At 37.3% G+C, this 21,888-nt stretch overlaps 1 protein-coding gene across 1 annotated transcript in view; it reads right to left on the reverse strand.

The window, feature by feature from the left end:
* Positions 1–17,411, reverse strand: part of STIL (STIL centriolar assembly protein) — a 43,755-nt gene extending 26,344 nt beyond the window's left edge. Inside the window, 9 exon segments of the mRNA XM_037498929.2 lie at positions 354–504; positions 2,078–2,164; positions 3,667–3,750; positions 6,708–6,955; positions 7,958–8,145; positions 8,486–8,598; positions 10,319–10,426; positions 14,676–14,752; positions 17,269–17,411. Of these exon segments, the coding sequence (XP_037354826.1) occupies positions 354–504; positions 2,078–2,164; positions 3,667–3,750; positions 6,708–6,955; positions 7,958–8,145; positions 8,486–8,598; positions 10,319–10,426; positions 14,676–14,710 (1,014 nt within the window). The 5' untranslated portion in view covers positions 14,711–14,752; positions 17,269–17,411.
* Positions 17,412–21,888: the final 4,477 nt, after the last annotated feature.

Consider the following 21,888-nt stretch of genomic DNA (forward strand, 5'->3'; position numbering starts at 1 on the left):
CATTTTAATTTTGCATACCTATACATTTTAAAAATAACAATCAGGGTAAAGAAACCACCAAGATGAAAATTAACCTTCAATATCATAAAATAATACATGTAAATTCTTGATACAGTCTTTGAAGACTTTAGAAAAACATGGGCAAGATACTCTGTGGGTAACATCTGATCCTGTAATATAATTCAGTTCTGAAGATATAGTCTAAATTTTATGAAACAAAATTAGCCTAAAGCAAATAAAGCTAATATTCACTAACACTGATTATAAATAAACAAAGCCAAATAGTTTGAGTTACTATTTTAAAGGGTAATGAACACTAGGTCACTAATGGACTAGATAAACAAATGACTTACTTTGAAAAAATGTAGTGTTTCCTTGCTGGTTATTAGCTGGAATCGAAGGTTGGGTAACCTGTCATTGCAATGGAGGCATTCATAAAATTCAGGATCCTTATGTGTCACAGAATAGAGAACTACAATGAAATTTCCAGATTCTGAAAAAACTCTGGGGGAAAAAAACACATTTAATTAAAACTTTCTGAGAATAGCAGGAGTATACTCAGTCCCATATGAGTCTCTCAGTACTGTTAACAGACTGATGAAAGAGTCAAAGTTTAGAAGAAAACTTGACAGCAAAAAAAAAAAAAAAAAAAGACATAAAATTTATTTTATGTAATATATAGTTCCTATAAAATTTCATATAAAATAGGATTGTATAAAATGAAAGTGAAAACCACCCCATCCTACTCTCAAGTTTGTGTATATACTTCCAGAATTTCACCACAGGCATACACAAATATTTTATACAATTTAACAAAAATGAGACCATACTATACAAACTATTTGCAGCTGCTATTTTTTATTTGACTATCTTGGGTTTTTTCCCAAGTTACTATTCCATATTATCCCTCAAACCTCCTTATTCTTTGTTAATGACTATCCATCCAACATTATCATTATTGATTCTCTAGAGTTCTAAAGTAGATATTTAAATTATTTATAATATTAGACTATTACAAACTGATAAAATGAATATTAATTTTATTAATCACTACATGACTCAAATTTTATAAAATCATCAAGAGTTCTCTAAGCATATACTAAAACTATTTAAAAATACTTTTAGTAGTTGTTGCTTTTTTGTAAAATGAGAAAGAAAAACAATCTGGGAATGTATTAGAATACTAATAAAACCAAACAGTGGAGAGACAAGAACTCTTATTCTGTGCATCTCCTCTTTTGGAGTCAGACCACTTGCTCTGCACCACTTACTAAGAATGCTATATATTACCATATAAACTATGCTAGGTGGTGCTGACTCCACTTTGGTTCAAACCTCCTTTGAAAGGATTGGCAGTAATTAAAGAGTTCAAATATCAAAGAAATTGCCTATGTTCCAGACTGAACACAGACTAACAGAATTTTAAAATTAATTTTATCGCGCAATTACTGTCAATAAGAACTTAAAACAGGGTGGCCTAGGGATTAAGTCTCAGCGCTATCATGTTCTCACTGCTGTGGCCTGAGTTTGATCCCCAGCCAGGGAGCTAACCTACACATGGTGCAACAGACCTCTCCTGTCTCGCCTGCTACTACCCTTAGCAGTGTATTTCAGTAGATCCACCTGTTCTGCTTCCCACTCATTCTCTGGTGAATCCTCTCACCCCCTGCATCCTAGCCTGCACCTCAGTTCTTCTACGCATAAATAAATCTTAAAAAAAAAAAAGGACTTAAAACATGACCAATCATGGATAATAAGACTTAGCTGAACTAATACACTACAATAAACATTTCTTTTACTGAAGATAAAATTGTCTTGAAAAAATGAAATAAAATGTAAAAAGTAGAACTTTAAAAACATCTTAATACAAGACATTTTTTTATTTCAATAAATACTTCCAATGTGGGCAAATCCTTTCTGAGCAAGATAGAAAAAAAGACAGATTAATCTGGCTTTATAAAAATGTCTAGGAAAAATATAATTAACCCAAGTAAAAGACAGTCTGGTGGGAAAAAAAAACTTTGTATACATATATACATATACATACACACATATGACTAAAGAAAATATCACTTGCCTTTCCTGAATGGAAGAACTAAACACATATCGCAAGCAGCAAGCCCATACCTGAGGACTATAGATATGTATAATCCCAGACAGCCAACTAAAACAAAAAGTAGAAATTAAAATTATAGCCATTTACATATTGATACTTAATATACTTTAGATTATATTCTCAAAATAATATGACAACGGTTTTTGGCATTCACCAGAAACACATTAAAGACTATATATATATATATATAGATATATCTATATCTCTATATCTATATCTATATATCTATATCTATATATCTATATATATAGATATATAGGCCTCACCTGGTGGCACAGCGGTTGAGCGCTGGGCTGCGAGGCTGCCCGCAGCCTCTGCAGCGCCAGTTCATTCCCCAGCTGCCAGTGAGGGTCCCACAAAAAAAAAAAAACAAAAAAAAAAAAACCAGACCTCATATATAAGAAATCTATGAATGTTGACCTTGCTTATTATTAAGAAGGAAAATAGATGATTAGGTAGGTAGTTCTCCTTTCTTTCTCTCCTTTTCCATCTGAGATGAAGGACAAATGGGAAGTGGTAGGAGAAAAAGTGGTTAGTAGAGGTGAAGACAGGAATCAATTGGAGTCAGTCTGGCCTGGAAAAATGGGCTAAATTAGGGGAGAATGAAGTTAGCAGCCTAAAACTATAGTTACTGAGAGGATTAAATGCTGTTACATATATAGGTAGCCTGAAACACAGAAGGATCTTAGTAGATACACACTTAGCATCAAAACCCATAGCATATACCAGGACCACAGCAAATACACTGTAATAGATCCCATGTTACAGAACACTCTCATTTTTTTTTAACTTTGCACATACTATTCCCATATGGGTTTTCTCCCCACCAAGCCTCCTTTCTATTATCCAGACATTTTCTATTATTACCTATTATTCAGGCCCAGCTAAAGTTTGCCTTCCTCTAACAAAATGTCTCCTAGTCTCCCTTACAAACACTAATAGTGCTCTCTATCCATACTGCTTATTGATAATAAATCATAATCTTCCTCACCATTTATCTTTCTGTATATGAATATTTAATTAATTTATCACCTTACCTTGATTATAAATTCCTTGAGGAGCTTTAAATTCCAACCCAGTTCCAAACATAATATTATGCAAATGGTAAGCACTCAGTAAATACTGAACATAAATTTCTGACTGAATAATTTGTTTAAATGTCATTAGCTATTAACTCGAAAGAGAAAGTCATTAACACTAAAAAGAATTTCTGCGAAATTGCCTGGCAGTGAAATTAAACAGCTATTCTGGGCCTTGGGTTATTCAAGGTATCAGGATAGTAGGGAAGGTTAAAGAAATAGGGTTCTAAGGTTTCGATGTCAACTAGAAAAATTCAACTTTGTTGGTTTCATATATTAGCATTCTTAAATTGGACAAAATTGCATTTTAACAAGTTCTGCTATTATGACAAGAAAGTTCAGGATTCATTTGTCTTTAAGGCTTATGAAGGTGATCTAAGTATTATATATTCACAGTACAGCTGATTCACGTGCTTATACTTTTGAACATATCTGTGGCTGAAAGGTTTCCGTAAATAATGCAATACTTACATTCCCACTAATGGCAGAGAATAAACCTTGGGATCAGATTCCAACAAAAGCAACAACTTACGGGTTTCGTCCATGGTAAGATATCTAAATGGAAAACATTCATGTAAAAACAATTGAAAGTAGGTCCTTTTTACCTAAGCAAGATAACCTGAGTGCTAAAGAAGCATCTTTTAGGCAGGGGAGCTGACTTAAATGATATTTTCTCAGTCACACACACACATACATAAATAGTTCAAAATACAAAGACTCCAATGAGAGGAAAAGATTAAACAGATTTTATATCACTATTGTAATGACATTAAAGATTACACACCTTTTTAAAAAAGTTTTGCTCTGTAAGTATCAAGTTATTTTTATCAAAAGTACTATTAAAATCAAGGCTGACAATTTCAGAATCAAATAGAATAGGTTTCCCTGAGAAGAGTGATTTTCCTATTACTAGAAGTGCGGAAGTATCCAGGTGACTTGATAAGGCTGCAACAGATATGACTTCATACTAAAGTCAATTAGATGAGGAATATTCAACCTTCCATGTACCATAATATATTCTATATTCCTCCAACCACTCTCAAAGAACTTTGGCGACATCATGATAGAATCCAAAAGCCTACTTTTCCATAAACGGGCCACGTTACATTCATACTTTGTGATTCAGTAATGACAGTAAGTTTTAAGGACATGAATAAATGCAAGATTGTTGAGAGTTAATTTTATTATTGTGGCTTTAAAACACACACAAATAATGTGCGATACCAACACTTGATAGTACTAGCAAATAGAATATACTTTGTTGCTATGATAGTAGTAAAACAGGGCCTCCTCTGTGGCGCAACAGTTGAGCGCTGGGCTGCAAAGCTGCCCGCAGCCTCTGCAGTGCCAGTTCAATCCCTGGCCGCCTGCAAGGGTCCCACATGGCGTGACAGACCTCTCCTGCCACGCCCGCTGCTCCCCTCAGCAGTGTATTTCATTGGTCTGCCTGTTCTGTTCACCCCTCTGGCACTGGTGAATTCTCTCACCCTCCTGCGCTTCTGACTGTACCCAGTGCTTGTATAAATAAATAAATAAATCTTAAAAAAAAACAGTAGTAAAACACACAGATAATGATTTTATCAGGCCATGTGACAAGCTGATTAAGCCTGAGTTGGCAGATTTATGGAACAATAACACACCTGCTTTGAAAGCTCTTCTGCCTTGATCAACTGATAAATTCCTATTCTTTAAAAGAACCAGCTTTCCTGTGATTTTCTCAGGCTTCCTGTGATTTTCCCAGGTGAATTGGACACATCTTTCTGCTTTCCTTGCCCTGAATATATAAGTCCCCATTATGTTCACCTACATGATGTTTGCATGTTAACATACTAATGAACAGAAAACATAACCTTTTAAAATTTTTTAAATTCCTGTTTCTAAAAGTTTCTACTCCATATGGATCCTAATAAATACTAGGGTACACATATGAATGTGGTCAAAGAAAGGGATAAATGTCACAAATTTCATAAATAATTTTACGTAGGATGGGGTGAGAAGAATAGGTAACTAGAAAATAGACTATTTTGTGTTACTACTGGCATCCCAAGGGACCACAGAAAAATTCAAAGAAAGGCAAATTTATGGTTCATTAGTAGATGAACATAGCACTAGGGAAAAGAAATTAATTTTTTGTTAATTTCAAGCAAATTTTCATGCCCCAATAAGAAGCTCTCTACTACTGTAAGAGAAATAAAGGTTCCACTTAATTAACTGAATGTTCTACTTCAACTCCATTATTCTGGAATATACCAACACTTCTTCCTTTGTGCTAGTCCAACCAGAAAGGTATTCTGTCTGGTCAGCACCTGAGTCTCAAATCCTTTCCTGCTATTCCAGGGACCCTCTGAAGAGAAAAATCTTCTCTGTTTCTTATCCTTGTTTGAAGAGGCACTTTCAGAAGACAAGACTTGGAGTTGAGTGTACCTTGGCAAACATTTTGGCTGTAGAGATCTAACAGGAACTAGGGTGGAGTCAGTGGAAAGGAAGCCAGAGCCAATTGCTTAGACTTTGAAGCAAAGGTTGGCCTACATTGTCTAACACAGCTGAGAAGACAATGGTTAAAAAAAGTAAATGAATATTCAGGGAAGCAGGCCTGCTGAGGATCAGAGAGTGCGATTTGGCTTATATTTCCTAAGAAACTAAGAGTGACGATAGGAAGCTAGAGAGGATGCTGCCCTAGCTGCACGAGGAAACTCCACCTTCAACTGGCTGACAATTTGATAAGCAAGAATACTACAAAGTATGTAAATTTTTATTTAACTATGTCCTTTATCTGGAATCCTAATTATTCACAATTAGAAGTCTTGTAAGTAAATTCTCCAGCCACTTTTAGGCATATAATCAAAGTACAGTTTAAAAAATAAAAGGAACAGGGCCTCCCTGGTGGTGCAAAGGGTTAAGACGCAGTCTGTGAAACTGTCTGCAGCCTCTGCAGCACGAGTTCCATCCCCGGCCGGCCAGGGAGCAACCCACATGGTGAAGCAGACCTCTCCAGACTCGCCAGCTACTCCCCTCAGCAGTGTACTTCCGTCGATCTGCCTGTTCTGTTCCCCACTCTGTCTCTAGTGAATCCTCTTACCCCCCGCACCTCTGGCCTGTACCCCTGCTCTTGTATGCATAAATAAATAAATCCTTAAAAATATATATATAAATATATATAAAATAAAATTAAAATAAAACAACAAAACTGGGGAGGAAGAAAAAAAGACAATGTCCTAAAACCTAGGTAAAATGTTATAGGGGACATCTCCTCATATTTTGAAATCACAAAATACACCAATTTTAATATAATTTATACTCAAATTTTTCTTGGGGATGGGCAAACTCAAAGAAAATTATATTGAGCAAAAATTAACAACTTCATTTGTCACTTTTCTTGGTTATTTATCTTACTACCACAGCTCTCTTCCATGTAAACTAACTGTGCAATCATTTCATATTATATGGACATCATGAAAAAGTACCAATGCAACCAATATTTAAAACTTTGGACTAACAGATCTTTTACTTACCCATATTTATAGGTACCTTGAACTTGAGAAATATTCAAATTACTGCTCAAGTTTCTTGCCAGAGCTGTTGGAATAATGGGGATGGGCTTCACAGGTGTGCATTTAAAGGTATTTGCCAGAGTTACTGCTGCCCAATGCAAGTCAAAATCCACACTGTCCAAATTCTCCCGGTAAGTGATATGTGCTCTCAGGGAAAGCAGTTTACCACAATCCAAGGAATCTTTGCTACATACATGGTGCTGCAGAGCCTGGGAATCAGTATTATGCAATTACATTAAAACTTTGAAATGTGTCCATATCTTTAAAGGTTTTGTTTCATACTGGTATATAAACACATATATATCTTACACTAACAAAAATAAATGACTTCTGATTTGCAACATTTAAATTCTCTTATTTCTTCCATGTGACCAAAAGGTTACATGTGTAATTATATCAGGGTAAATATGATTTATTACATCAAGTTCCACCACATATTTCCAATGTCCAATGTCCCACCCAGCAGCATTTCAAATTCTTACTGGGTAACATCACTTCCAATAAATATTACACGGAAAACAATGGACATTAAGTTAATTTGTTTCAGAGAATCTGAAATCCATTTCTCCTTGATTCTTTTCTTGTTACCTCAAACTGCCAAGCTAGTTTTCCCTCAATAGCTGCTTATGCCCACTGTGTCCTCTCTAGTCTTACATGTTAATGTCCCTTCTCAAATACATACCTGACTACTATAATAGCTTAACTATTCATTCTGACTTTATAGTTAGTCTGTCCTATTAGATTAATTATCCTGGATGTTAAAGTATTTTCTCTTTTCAGAAACTTTCAATGACTATATAGGCCCATTCAATAAAAATTAAATTCTTTAGCCTGGAAGATAAGGTTCTCTCTATAGTCAAACAAATACTCCAGTCCGACTGCCCACAAATCCAGCAAAATTCTACCCTTAACATCTCCCTGAATACATTTTGCATGTTGCTATCTTGGCCACAGTTTGTTCTTCTGGAATACTATCCCTATCCCCATCCTATAATCTTTACCTCACAAATCACATTTAATTGCATTTTAAGTCAACATCCAATCAGAAATTATGATGAATATGTATGGTATGGGTTCATTAAAATATAGCATAGTATACAATGTTTGTTTCTTATGCTTAATTAAGAATAATCACACCTAAAACTAAATATGTTATGTCAATTATACCACACACACACAAACACAAAGATCAAGTTATCAACAAATCTCACTTTAAAAGTTGAACTGTAGTCATCTGCATTGTGAACTATTATTTCTCTTGAACAAAGTCCCTGAGTTTGAACTTTGCATGGAATCACGAAGTCCCCAGGAAGAGAAGCAGTAGGGATTCTTTGTAAGCATTCAGGTACTTCTCGACCAGGATCAAAGCGATCTACTGTCAATGTCACACCTTCTTCATCTGAAGAACAAAAATAGCTGTTACTATATAGCATGCCAATTAAAAAGGTGAAATTAATCAAGCAAGTCTACATTATAGCAAAGCAAGTCATTCATACTAATGGCACACTAAACTCTTATTTTAAAAAATGACTTGCATATATATTCTTCCATCTGACCAGATTGTGAAGTCTGTGATGGGTAGTGTCAAGTTTTATTCATCTTCACAACCTTGGTATACAGCAAAGAAAATCAGCAACAATTATAATAATCCTCACTAGTATACATAAACGCTACTATAGTCAAAAATCAATAAATATGTCTATTATAATCATATAAATACATGTTTTTAAGTATGTTACCTTCATCTATTGTGAGAGAACCAAGTAAAAAGCATGGCAAATTTTTTTTATTCTGCTTAGCATGACGACAAGCAAGTCGGATGGTCTTTTCAGTTACCACAAGTTTTGGATTTCTGAAAAATAAGAAAAAGTCTTTTATGAACATGATCTGATACATGAAAAAACCCTCCTTCCACAAAATGCTACCTAAAATATAACATACAGTTTTAAAAATGTATTGAGGCCTCCCTAGTGGTGCAAGAGGTTAGGATGCAGCCTATGAAGCAATCCGCAGCCACTGCAGCATGGGTTTGATCCCCAGCCAGGGAGCTACCCTCATGATGCAGCAGACGTCTCCTGGCTCACCCGCTGCTCCGCTCAGCAGTGTTTTTCAGTCAATCTGCCTGTTCTGTTCCCCACTCTGTCTCTGGTGAGTCCTCTCACCCCCTGCACCTCTGGTCTGTACACTGGTTCTTGTATGCATAGATAAATAAATCTTTTAAAAAAAATGCATAGAAAGATCATTTTTGGGAAATCCTATGGTCAAAGGCAGGGTATAGGATAGGCTAAGAGACATGGAAGGGAAAATGAGTAAGTCTAATAAATATTTAATTGAAATCCCAGGCCTTTTTTGTCAATGAGACCATCCTTCAATGCAAAGTGTTTTAAAACTTAAATACTTTTTGACTTATTTTTCCTTCTGTTCCTCTATTTATTAGAATATCAAATGCTACAAACCTGTTTCTTTAAAATACCTTATTTCACTATTTCCTCTAAATGTTAATACTGCTACTCTACTTTAAATCCTTATAATACTACCATATATTGAATAGTTCCTATGTCGGCACTGAGCCAACTGCTACTTTATAGAGTCTGTCTCATTTAATCCATGTAAGTGCACTATGAAACAAGTTCTCATTATACTCATTTTATAAATTAGGAAACTAAACAATGGCTTCTTCAGTAAGGTCACATAAAGAACTGGCAGAATCAGGATTGGACCCTCCAGGAATTTGACTCCAATTACAGCATCTTAAACCACTGTGGCATAAGTCTGTGTTGTTAACATTACCAAAAATAAACTCATAACTAGACTGACTCTAGCTTCTCCCTACTATGATCCAGAATTCTTAGAAGAATTCTACTTTTAATAAGCAACTTCTTACATACAAAATCTCAATAGATCTCAATTTTCTATTACTTTAAAACTAAGCTTCTATGTCTTTCTTTCAAGACCCTGACCATAACCATAATATTTGATATTCTTTTTTTTTAAAGATTTATTTATTTATGCATAGAAGAACTGAGGTGTCAGAGGTGCAGGGGGTGAGAGGATTCACCAGAGATAGAGTGGGGAGTAGAACAGGCAGATTTACTGAAATACACTGCTGAGGGAAGGGTGGCCAAAATAGAAGAGGTCTGCTGTCCTCTCCATATGTGGGTTAGCTCCTTGGCCAGGGATTGAACTCAGGCCATCGTGGTAATAATGCTTAATTAAGACTTAACCCCTATGCCACCAAGGAGGCCCAATATTTGATATTCTTTTTAATATGGTCTATCTATTCATATCAGTTTTATCTTCTTAATACTCTGTAAGTAATGTCCTTTCAAGTTTTTATTATATTTTGTCTCTTTTGAATTCCTATAATTCTTTGCAGAGTATTTTAACTGTGAAATTAAGTTGTTTCTCAAAATCATGAGCAACAGAGTTAAGAAGGTGCAGAATCTGAATACATAAGTAAAAAAAAAACAGCCAAAAAAAACTTAACCACTCAAATAGCCATGGTAATCAGATTTGCTTACACATTCTTTGACTCCTGTTTACATTGGTTTGATGTGGAAAAAAAGAAATACCTGTAGTAATTGAGACGTAAGTAGATGAAATCTCCAATCGGTGTAGGGTTCCAAAGTGCACATTTTGATGGCGGAAAGTAGAAAGGTACCATCTTGCTTGTAGGAAACCTTAAAAAAAAAGTTTGAAATTAAAAGCAGTACAAATTTTATTTAAAAAAACAAAAAACTAAGTAATGGGGTTTTTTATGATTACTTTTGTAATTTTAAAAGAGCTGAAAAATATTGTGAAAAGAAAGAAAATGACTTGTAACTCTATCAGGAGAAAAGCACTCAAAAAAGTTTTTTGGTCTTTCCCTGTATGCACATATAAATTTACATACACACAAGCTTTTGAAAAAGAACATCAAGCATCAATCCTATAAAACCCCACTTAACTAGTAAAAAAATGAGTATGAACCAGTCCTTCTGAACTAATTGCTAGGTAATACCCAATAAAATTATAAAAGCACAAAAACTTTATTATAATAGACTGTTCATTTTTCAGTGTCTCCAAATTTGGTATCTAGGGTCCTGGACCTATCACTTAAGTTTTATTATTGAAACATCAAACATGATTATTATAAGTAATTCCCAACAAAGATAATATTGGCTATGTAAACACAAGGTTTCAATGCTAAATCATATAGGGTACCACCACAAAGTACTTATTTTATATGAGTAAAGACAAAATCACATTAAGAAAAAGGCAATGGAAAAAAAGGACTGGGAAGAAAATATGAGTTAAAATCATATGTAATTAAATCAAGAAAGCTCTGACAGTAAGCTATGTATAACAGTGCATTTGCATGACTGGAGATCATTAAGTGGTTGAACTGAAAGAATTTTCATCATGTCATTCATTAAGAATACCTTCTTCTAAGGGAATGGAGGCATCACACTCCCAGACTTCACACTATACTACAAAGCCATAATCATCAAAACTGCATGGTATTAGAACAAGAACAGACATACAGACCGATGGAATTGAATAGAAAATCCAGAAATAAACCCACAGATTTATGGTCAAGTAATCTTTGACAAAGGAGCAAAGACTATGCATTGGAGCAAAGAAAGTTTGTTCAATAAATGGTGCTGGGAAAACTGGGTCGCTACATGCACAAGAATGAAGCTTGACCACTACCTCACACTATACACAAAAATCAACTCAAAATGGATTAAAGAACTAGACATAAGACCTGAAACCATAAAATACATAGAAGGAAATATAGGCGAAACACTACATGATATGCACATCAAAGACATCTTTACAGATACATCACCCAAGCAGTGATAGTGAAGGCAAAGATAAACAGCTGGGACTACATCAAATTAAAGAGCTTCTGCACAGCAAAAGAGACAATAACAAAAACAAAGAGAAACCCCATCAACTGGGAGAACATTTTTGCACACAACACTAATGATAAAGGACTGATCACAAAAATCTGCAAAGAGCTGATGAGACTCAGCACAAAGAAAATAATCCAGTCAAAAAATGGGCAGAAGAGCTAAAAAGAAACTTCTCTGAAGAGGAAATGCAAATGGCCAACAGGCATACGAAAAAATGTTCAATATCACTTGTAATCACAGAAATGCAAATCAAAACTACCATGAGATACCATCTTACACCAGTGAGAATGGCACATATTAAAAAAACTAGCAACAACAAATGTTGGCGAGGGTGTGGAGAAAAAGGAACTTTTCTGCACTGTTGGTGGGAGTGCAAACTGGTCCAACCACTATGGAGAGCTGTGTGGAGATTTCTGGACCTATTAAACATAGAGCTTCCATATGATCCAGCAATTCCACTCCTAGGTATTTACCCAAAGGACACAGAAACATCAATTCCAAAGAACACCTGCACCCCTATGTTTATAGCAGCACTATTTACAATAGCTAAGCTTTGGAAACAACCCAAATGCCCAAAAATAGATGACTGGCAAGAAGATGTGGTACATATACACCATGGAATATTACTCAGCATTCAAAAAAGATAAACACATGCAATTTGCAGCAACATGGATGGCGCTGGAAGGGATCATGCTCAGTGAAATAAGCCAGAAAGAAAAAGAAAAATACTGGATGGTCTCACTCATAGCAGGAATCTAGAAAACTTAAATAAGGGACCAGGAAAATGAATAACTATAAGAAAGTGAAAATCAAAATCAACAAACAACTATGAACCAGAGACACTCTATGGGGGGTAGGGGGTGGGAGGGGAGGGACTGGGCTCAAAATAAGGGGGTTGCAATTGTATGGGGAATATAAAAATAAAATGTATTATAAAAAAAAAGAATACCTTCTTCTAGATGTTACTTTCATTTATGATCTGATAAAGCTTTTCAACTAAAATACTAGCCACAGTTTACTATGTACTAGGCATTGTACTGGGCACTTTATCTACACATTTTACAGACACATTATTTCTCACTAAAACTGTTCCAGAAAGTTTATTGTCCACTTCACTGATAATAAACTAAACTTCCCTCGCTTCATATAGCAATTAAGTAACAGAGCCGAGAGTTGAGCTTAAATTAAGTATATGGGGGGGGGCATAAATTAATTAATTATGGCCGATTTCAAAGTTTATAGTTCTAGAAGCTGAGTGGTATAAGAGCTTAGAGCCTAGATTGAATTCTGGCTCTACCAATTCCAAGCTTTGTGCTTTCAAATCCTTATCTAAATTAATCCAATAATAAGGATTTTTAATCTCCCATTTTGGGGAAAAAGGATATAGTGTTTTAGAAATTTATTCAAGATCACAAAGATAGTAATGGACAAACTATCAGCTTATCTGTCTCTATATCAAATACATCTATCATTTACCAACTCTGAGCGACAGTATAATGTAAGGGCTAAAAACAAGAAGTCTAGAAATCAAATGCTTAGGTGAAACCTGGCTTCAGAATTTACTAGTGGAGCCTCCCTGGTGGCGCAAGGGGTTAAACACAGCACTACGAAGCAATCCGCAGCCTCTGCAGCATGAGTTCGATCCCTGGCTGGCCATGGAGCAATTCATATGGTGAAGCAGACCTCTCCTGTCTCGCCGGCTGCTCCCCTCAGAAGTGTGTTCCAGTCAGTCTTGCCTGTTCTGTTCCTCACTCTGTCTCTGGTGAATCCTCTCACCCTCCCCCATCTCTGGCCTGTACCCCAGCTCTTGTATGCATAAATAAATTAAGCTTTAAAAAAAAAATTTACTAGCTATGTGACCTTAATCAAATTCTTTAATGTCTCTGTGCCTCAGTTTCCTCATCTGTTAAACAGGGTAATATCAGTATCTCCTGGTAGAGTTGTATTGAATATTAAATGCATAAATATATGTAAAATGCTTACAAAATTCCCAGTTTATTGTAAGTGCTCAATGTTTTTTTTTTTTTTTTTTTTTTGCTTTTAGAGATCTATCATACCTTTAAAACCTAATCTATACAACTTTAGGTTTACTTCCTTATAGTATCATATAGAATAGAAGTCAAGTCAGGTTAAATCCTGGCTATACCACTTACCAACTCTATTTGGGTTGGTTAATCTCTCTATACTTGCACAGATGCAACAAGATTTTTAAAGACCAGAAGCTGATAAATTTTCAAAGATTAAGAATTGGCTGTAGGAAAGAACAGAAGGACCAAAGCTGAACGAAAGGAACATGATACCCTCTTCAGGTCATGTTTCCCATTGTCTTCATTAAGAACATCTGGCAAAAAGAAAAATAATACAGATAAGAAGAAAGGTGACTTGTGTGCAATTCTAGTTTAGGAGAAAGAAAATTCACATCCATATTAATTGTTCTCCCCCAGGGGAATGAAAGAACAATAAATGAGCCAAAGAGCCAAATAACACAAGCCAATTTATTTGGTCCCCATAGTAATGACAGATTGAGAAAATTAGGAGACAGGTGTTAAACTCCTCCTTCCTAGTCTACCTAAGTAAGAAAAAAGCTTAAGGAAATTTAAGAAAATTTGGTATATCCAATGCAAATTTTTTTCCATTAAGGAATAAGGATTTAGAACCACTTTCCCACTAGTCTTGGGAAATAAATAAATGTGATTTTTAGCATCATGAGGTAAGATACTATTTCCCATCAATAATAGGATCCTCTGTAAAACTAAAATAAGGGAAGGTGGGAACTAGTATTTACTGAGCAATCATATTTAACCCTTCATAATAATCTGTTAGACAGAAATTATTAAACCAAATTTATAGGAAACCAAGGCTTAGAGAAGTTAAACAGCTTGATTAAGGTCACCCACTAACAAGTGGTAGAGCTGGGATATGGACCCAGAATTTCCTGATTCTAAAGATTATTATTTTTATTTGATTCCAACCTACTTTACAAGTTACGTGAACAGGTAGGGGAAAAAAATGTATAAAAATATTTCTATACCTGATATTCATCTGCGATCCTGCAAGAGTCTCCATAATTCTTTGTAATGATTTATTCAATTTCAAATGCTCAGTATCCTAGAGTAAAGAGATTATTAATGAGTGATAAAAACAAAAAAAATCAATCATTACCACATATTCACAAAATTACATGCAAAATTAGGTTACTTATATAAAATGTCATCATCTATAGACTAATAAGATAAAATCTTATTGTGATTGTGATCATTTTCATATTTTATAGTCATTCTGCCTATAAATTAATGTTAAACCTAGCAAAAACCTACCATTATTACTTCTATTTATTAAAGAAAGCATAGATTCTATCCTACCATCTTTATCTCAACTTAGTGAACTAGGTAAAGCAGGAAGAATTTAACATGATATTTTAATCAAAAATCTCACAATAATGCATGTGCTGTAAAAATAAGGGGGAAATAACTTGAGATGATGGCTAGCTTTGTTTAATATCTTATGAAATTTTCGTAAACAACTGATGCATAATTGTTAAGAACATGTGTATTAAGTTCACATAAGTTAATAAAAGTTTTATGAATGGTCTTTTCAAAAAAAAAAAAAAAAAACTCACAATATCCAGAAAATCACAAAGCATCAGATAAGAACAATTTGGGACAGTTACGGGGTTATAATAAAGTCAATGTCTTAAATTGTGTGAAGATGGAAGTCAAATACTGCATCCCCACAAATTAACTTGTATCAGTGCAAAATCAACAATATACTTTTTAACATTAACACCTGCTCTCTCTGAATAGGTTCCTCTACTCCCATTGCTTCCACACTCATCCAGAGTCAACTTTCAGCTTCCACCTCTCTTCTGAGCTACAAACCTTTATTTCTGATTGCCCATTGGGTATTTCCATCTAAATATTATCAAAGCAAAATACAAGCCTCATAATCCTTTCTTAAAATTCAATGTTTCCTATATTCTTTTATTAAGTTGTGAGAGTGCCTTAAGGCCCTACACATTCTTTCATTTTAGCAAAAAGGAACAATCTGAAGCAAGAAAGGCAGTATGAGTGCAGTTGCAGAAGTCATTTAGAAAAGATTCTTTTAGGGCCTCCCCGGTGGCGCAGGGGTTGAGCGCTGGGTTGCGAAGCTGCCCGCGGCCTCGGCGGCGTCGGCTCGATCCCCGGCTGCTCCCCGGCCACCGGAAGAGGGTCCCACATGGCGCACAGACCCCTCCTGCCGCCCGCTGCTCCCCTCAGCAGTGTACTTCGGCCCTTTTGCCTGCTCTGCTCCCTGCTCTGGCTCTGGTGAATTCTCTCACCCTCCCGCGCTTCTGACTGTACCCAGTGCTTGTATAAATAAATAAAAATAAATCTTAAAAAAAAAAAAAAGGAAAGATTCTTTTAGATAGACTAAAAATATTTACAACAAAATTCTACAGAAAGTGCCTTTGTGAAGTTGACTAAAAAGTCACCCTTGGAAATATCTGAGCTCCCTGCAGCTTCTACTGGAATGCAGTTTTTGAATCTAAAGTCCTGTGCCACTTAATTATCATGGATAACAACATACAGATTAAACTTGCAACTCTTGAAATATATAAAGTGCCATATTTTCTTCACTAAAGAGCCTTTAAATGCCATGTTTGCCTCTTCTTCCTTTATGTGTTAGGGTAAAAAGATAATGCTGATGCATTTCTTGTTTTAAAACACTACACACGCTACAGTTTATTCTGACAGTCTCACAAAAGCAATTAGTGAAACTAAAACCACATAATACCTACACCTAGCAAAACACATTCTCCCTGATAATGGCATTCTTATCTCATGGAAACCATCAAATCATCCTTAGGTCTCCTTTTTTTCCCTCTTCCAACATATAAATTGTCTTTCCAACTCCACTACCTTAGTTTCTGATTTCAACTCAGATCAGATTTCCCAAAAGTCCCTACAAATGTGCTAGAAGGGTAGTTACACATGAATCAAAGCATTCTCTTGTTTATAAAGCTGATGGCTCATCTTTATATACAGAATAAAGGGCCTTCACACTCTGGCCCCACACCCTGACTCCAACCTGCTGCCTTAGCCACTCATCCTAAATCCCAACCAAACTGAACGACACACTTGCAGCTCGCCGAGTTTGGTATCTCCGCACAGGCTGTCTCCTTTACTTGGAACTCGCTTCCTTCGTGAAACCACCTCCTACATCCCTTGGTGAGGTGCCTCCCGCCAGTGTTCACACACACAGCATAACGTCTACACATTACTTCCAGCAGACCACGAATTCCAAACATTAACTGATCCCTGACTATGTAGCTCCTCCAGATCAAGATAACGTGAGAAATGCAAGAAGGAACATAATGGGCTTCAGTTTTCAAGAAATCATCACAATAAAAACAACTTCCAAAGGCACGTTATCGACTACAGAGAACACACCTCCCAACAGTGTCAAGGAATCCGTGCTCCGCCTAACTGATTTCCCCCACTAGTTCCCTATCAGGTCACGGGCCCCAAGCTCCTGGAGGGAACCCGGCGCCGGGCCCAGATTATTGCTCATCCTCCCCACCCCCACCCCACCCCGAGTCCCGGGGTTACCCCTCGAGGGAATCGCAAGCACAAAGCCCCGCTCACCGCAACCTTCGCCGATCCAGGGTCTGTTTGTTGGGCCGGAACAGAGGTCGGCTCCAAGGAGCGCCTCCGCCGACTCTGCCCCGCCTCTGGGACGTTGGGGTCGCGGGAACCGCGGCGGCAAACCCCGGCTAGGGAAACCGAAGCCCGCGCCGCGCCCGCTGACTGGCCAGAAACCCCACCCGTCAGGGAGCAGGGGCGGTGCTGGAGGCGTCACGTACGAGCGCCGCGACAGGCTGCTGCGCCAGCCAATCAGAGCTCCGCATCGGTCTCGCGCTCGCCCAATCCCTAGTCTTCTTGGAGAATTGAGGCCTTCAGCGGCGCTGCAGCGCCAAGATCCGGAGGATTTAAACATGTCGTTTTCGTCAACGGTTAAGTTCCGGGGTGGGGCGGGCCTTGCGCACGCGCAGTGAAAATTCCAGCCTGGCTGCAATTAGGGTGGCAGAGGAAGCGGAAGTATCCGCTGCCCTAATCCTCGTTTGGTGACTGGAAGCTGAGCCATTCATTTGAATGGACCAGAGGAAGTGTTATAGAGCAACCCCGATATTAAACGGGTTCCTGGCTGTGGGTCCTCACCCGCGCGCTTTAAAGGGACTTATGAATACTCTACTACAGACACACGCAAAAGGGTTAATAAAAGGTTTATTTACAAGAGAAAAAGAAATAAGGAAAATGTACAACTCAGGGAGAAAATAGGGAAATAAAGTCTTTAATGCGTCCTACCCGATACGACGACCTGGAAACCCAAAGTCACTCTCAGAGCTAGACGGACGCCGCGAGCTGGCCGAGGGCCCCAAAATGGAGAGAGCCCCAAAGCCCACATGTCTGCCTTTTGTATCCACCTGGCTGCTTAACCCCACCCTCAGGTCCCAGCCACCTTCCCTTGGGTGGTGATGGGATGTAGAGTTCCCAGTGTCTTTGGCTTTGGCCCGGGGTGGGGGTGGAGTCCACAAAGCCTGTATGGAATTTGCTTTGGGGCAGCCTTTTCCCCCTAACACTGGGGTGGGGGTGGAGTCCACAAAGCCTGTATGGAATTAGCTTTGGGACAGCCTTTTTCCCCTAACAATTCCCCCCTTTCACTTTTTGCCACCATTTCCATGGTGATGAAGATCGAATATATGGAGGTTGGGATGCAGTCTCAGATGAACATTTTGTCAGGTTCCAGTGTGAAAGAAAACCAGTCTCTCCAGGTATTTGTCCATTGTGGAAAGCAAAAGTCCTCCACTCCAGGAAAAATAGTTCATCAGTTTAAGCCAAAAAAAATCTGGAGGCGTTAGCCAAAACAAGACAGCAGATATGTAAAAATTTCAGGAAAAAATCTTAAAATGGTTCAACTGATGTAAAAACACAAATTTGGACTTTGACTTTTTTTTTCTGAGCCTACGGAGTAAAACTTAAGTTACATAACATTCTACGTGGCATAACTAAAAAAAAAAAAATGTTTTTGTCTATACGTTGTATGTCTGTATGTCCTTGTGTCTAACTGTCTTGACCTCCAGTGATCGACGAATTGATATACATGGTGCCCATAGACGTTCAAAAGAAAAAAAAAAAGTCTCCAGTTATGATAAAAACAAAAAAGTTATGGTTTGATTGTCAACGTTGTGCTACTGAACTAAGCCGGTGCCTTCACAGAGATTGAATATTGTTGTTTCTGTTAATTTTCTGATATTTATGGCAAATCTTCCCAGAAATCTAAATTCAAGTACAAATTTGGTAGCCTGTCATTTGACTGATGCAAGGAAATTTTGTGGAACCTCAGTAGAGCTCCTGAGACACTCCACGAAGTTTCTCCCTTTCCTCCTGGGAAGGCATTAGATGAATTTGTTCTATTTGGATTTTACCTAATGAAGTAAAACTGGAAGGGAAGCATTGTCACTTGGGAAAATGGTAAAACTTTGGTATGTACAAAATGTTAACAGTAGTATCTGGTATGTATGTAAATTGTCAATGGTGATTGTCACCTAGTAATATTGTATAATTCAATTGTTTCACACCTACAGAAATTGTTTCCGGAAATATAGGGAGAAAAGGTCTCAACAGATTCCTATTGATGGAACTGTTGAGAGGAAAAAACTTTCCTACAAAGGACTGAATAGACCTGGAAATACACCTGACATTTACTAAGGTTTCTTTGACATACTGGAAATTTTTTTATGCATTCTGTCCTGAATCCACGAAGTTTTTGTTTTGTTTTGTTTTGTTTTGTTTTGAGTAACCAGGATCTGCAGAAAGGTTGTAATTTTTTTCCAGCAAAACTAACTTGTCACATTTTCTCTCCCCTTGATACCAACACAGCATACAAATAGTGGTAGTAATTTTTGCTACTTATCTTAGAGTCTGTTTTTGCATAACTTCCATAGGGATTTTGTCTGTTTTAACAAAAAAATTGGACGTGAGTTTGATTGTGTGGCTTTGTGTGGAGTTCTTCCAAAAAGTTGAAAAAGAGCTGAACCAAGAAGAGGAGAACCTGTTTGCCTTGTTTGTAGGGTTCCAGAGACCTCCAAAGAAGGTGAGGAAGCTTGCCTCCATTGGCAGGACTGGAAAACCCGGCCAACGAAAATGCCCTGGTACCCTCGAGAAGAGGAAAGCCCAGGTGGAGTCTGATGAGACCAACTTTATACCTGAAGCATACATCGACTGCATGCCACCAGTTCGCTCTGATCCTGTGTGGAGTATTTCAACAAAGCCAGCTAAAAATTGCTGTTAGTTATTTTCTGCCCTGTGATTTTATGCAAAAATAGGAAAAATGGTTTAAAAGTAGATTTAGTTTGCAAACTTTTGCTATGCTGTTAAAGTTTGGGATCAAGGTTGAGAGAATTCGTTTTTGCATAAGTTGAACCATTTTAACATTTTTTCCCTGTGATTTTGATATATTTGCTGTCTTGTTTTAGCTAACGCTCCAATTTTTTTTTCTTTCGGCTTGTATAATGGACTATTTTTCAGAATGGAAAACTGTCATACTGGACATTCATAGACAATGCTGCTGACTAATTGTTGCTTCTCTTACACACATTGTAACCCTAAAAAAGACTGTCTCCTAAGACTACACCCTGAGATTGTGCCACCATAGATATGGTGGAATAAAAATTAAAAGGGGGGATTGCAACAGGGTGGTCCCCAGGAAAGGGGGAGGTTCCCTGCCCCACCCAAGGAAGGGTGGAGCTGAGCAGGGAGAGAAGAAGCTGCAGAAGAGACTGAGGAAGGAAGGAAGCAGGATGGAGCCAGAAGGAGACCTGGAGGAGGCGCATGGAGCCTAGAGACACGTAAAGAAACTGTGCTTGTCTTTTGGTCGTGGACTGGGTGACACAGATGTGGGTGAGACCCGTGGGGAGGTGACAATGGCAGCTTTTATCTTGATGTTGATTTTGCTCTTTTCCTTCTGGGCTTGTCCGGTTGTTTGTGACCCTTTTCTGTGGGTCCCCACTGGAAGATGCTTTAGACTTGTGGCAGGCTTTGGGGCCTTGTTCTGGGCCGATCCCATATGGATGGAGTTTTACCCACGAGGGGACGGGTAACTCTGGATGCTTCATTTAGAAACTAGACTCTTTGCCTTACCTGTATTGTTTCCTAGTTTTATTAAAGTTCCTTCCCATTAAAGTCTCCTATGTTTTGTGTTGATGCGGCGGATGGCAGAACCCATGTAGAACAGGCAGGTTTGCGGGGTTTGGGCTGCCCCTCTCCCTGTCCTATAACAGAAGGATTAGTTTTCCTCTAGTTTTTTTTTTTTAACCTTTTTATTTTATTTATTTTATTTTTTTCTATTTCTTTTTTCTATTATTTTTTTTTATTTTTTACATCACTGATCATTTTTAAACAATATTTGCTTCTCCCCACCTCCTCAGGTGTAGTCCCCATAGTTTCCTTCCCCAGTGCACCCGGGCACCATCACCTCAGTCCCCTGTGCTCCTCCTTCCCTCCCTCTGATCCCTCTCCCTCCTCCTCCCCTGTAGTATGTCTCTGATTTATAATTGTCCGGTTTTGCTTTGTTGTGTTTTTGTACTGTTATTATTTTTTCACACTGATGTCTTATTTGGTTCCCCTATATTCCTGCTATTGATTCAAAAGAACACCTGTAAACCTATGTTTATTGCCTCACTATTTACAATAGGTAAAACCTGGAAACAACTCACATGCGCAAAATTAGATGACTGGATCAAGAAGATGTGGCAATGGAATATTATTCAGCAATCAAAAAAGATAACTCATGCCATTCACAGCAACATGGATGGAACTAGAAGGAATTATGCTCAGTGAAATAAATCTAGTTTCTTTTTTAAGAAGCATCTTCTCTCAATGACAAAAAAAAATTCCTTCCTTGAGCAGAACAGAAGGTAACTTAAATTTATAAGCCATTTATCCTTTTCTCCACCACTAATATTGGTGTTATGTATGCTGTTGGTATACATATGTTCATATATATTAATGTTAGTGTGATTGTAGTTATCTCCTCACTTAATGTTAGTAATTGTGTCTTCCCTGCCATTATCTAATGATTGTCTTAACAGCCAAAGTAGGTATTATCATCCCTCCTCAACAAAGGGAGGACTTTTTTTTTAACTTTTTTTAATTTAAATTTTATTTTTTATATTCTCCATACAATTACAACCCCATTATTTTGAC

The sequence above is a fragment of the Talpa occidentalis genome, unplaced genomic scaffold (assembly GCF_014898055.3).
Source record: "Talpa occidentalis isolate TD23 unplaced genomic scaffold, MPIMG_talOcc4v2.1 talOcc4.9, whole genome shotgun sequence".
NCBI classification, from domain to species: domain Eukaryota; kingdom Metazoa; phylum Chordata; class Mammalia; order Eulipotyphla; family Talpidae; genus Talpa; species Talpa occidentalis.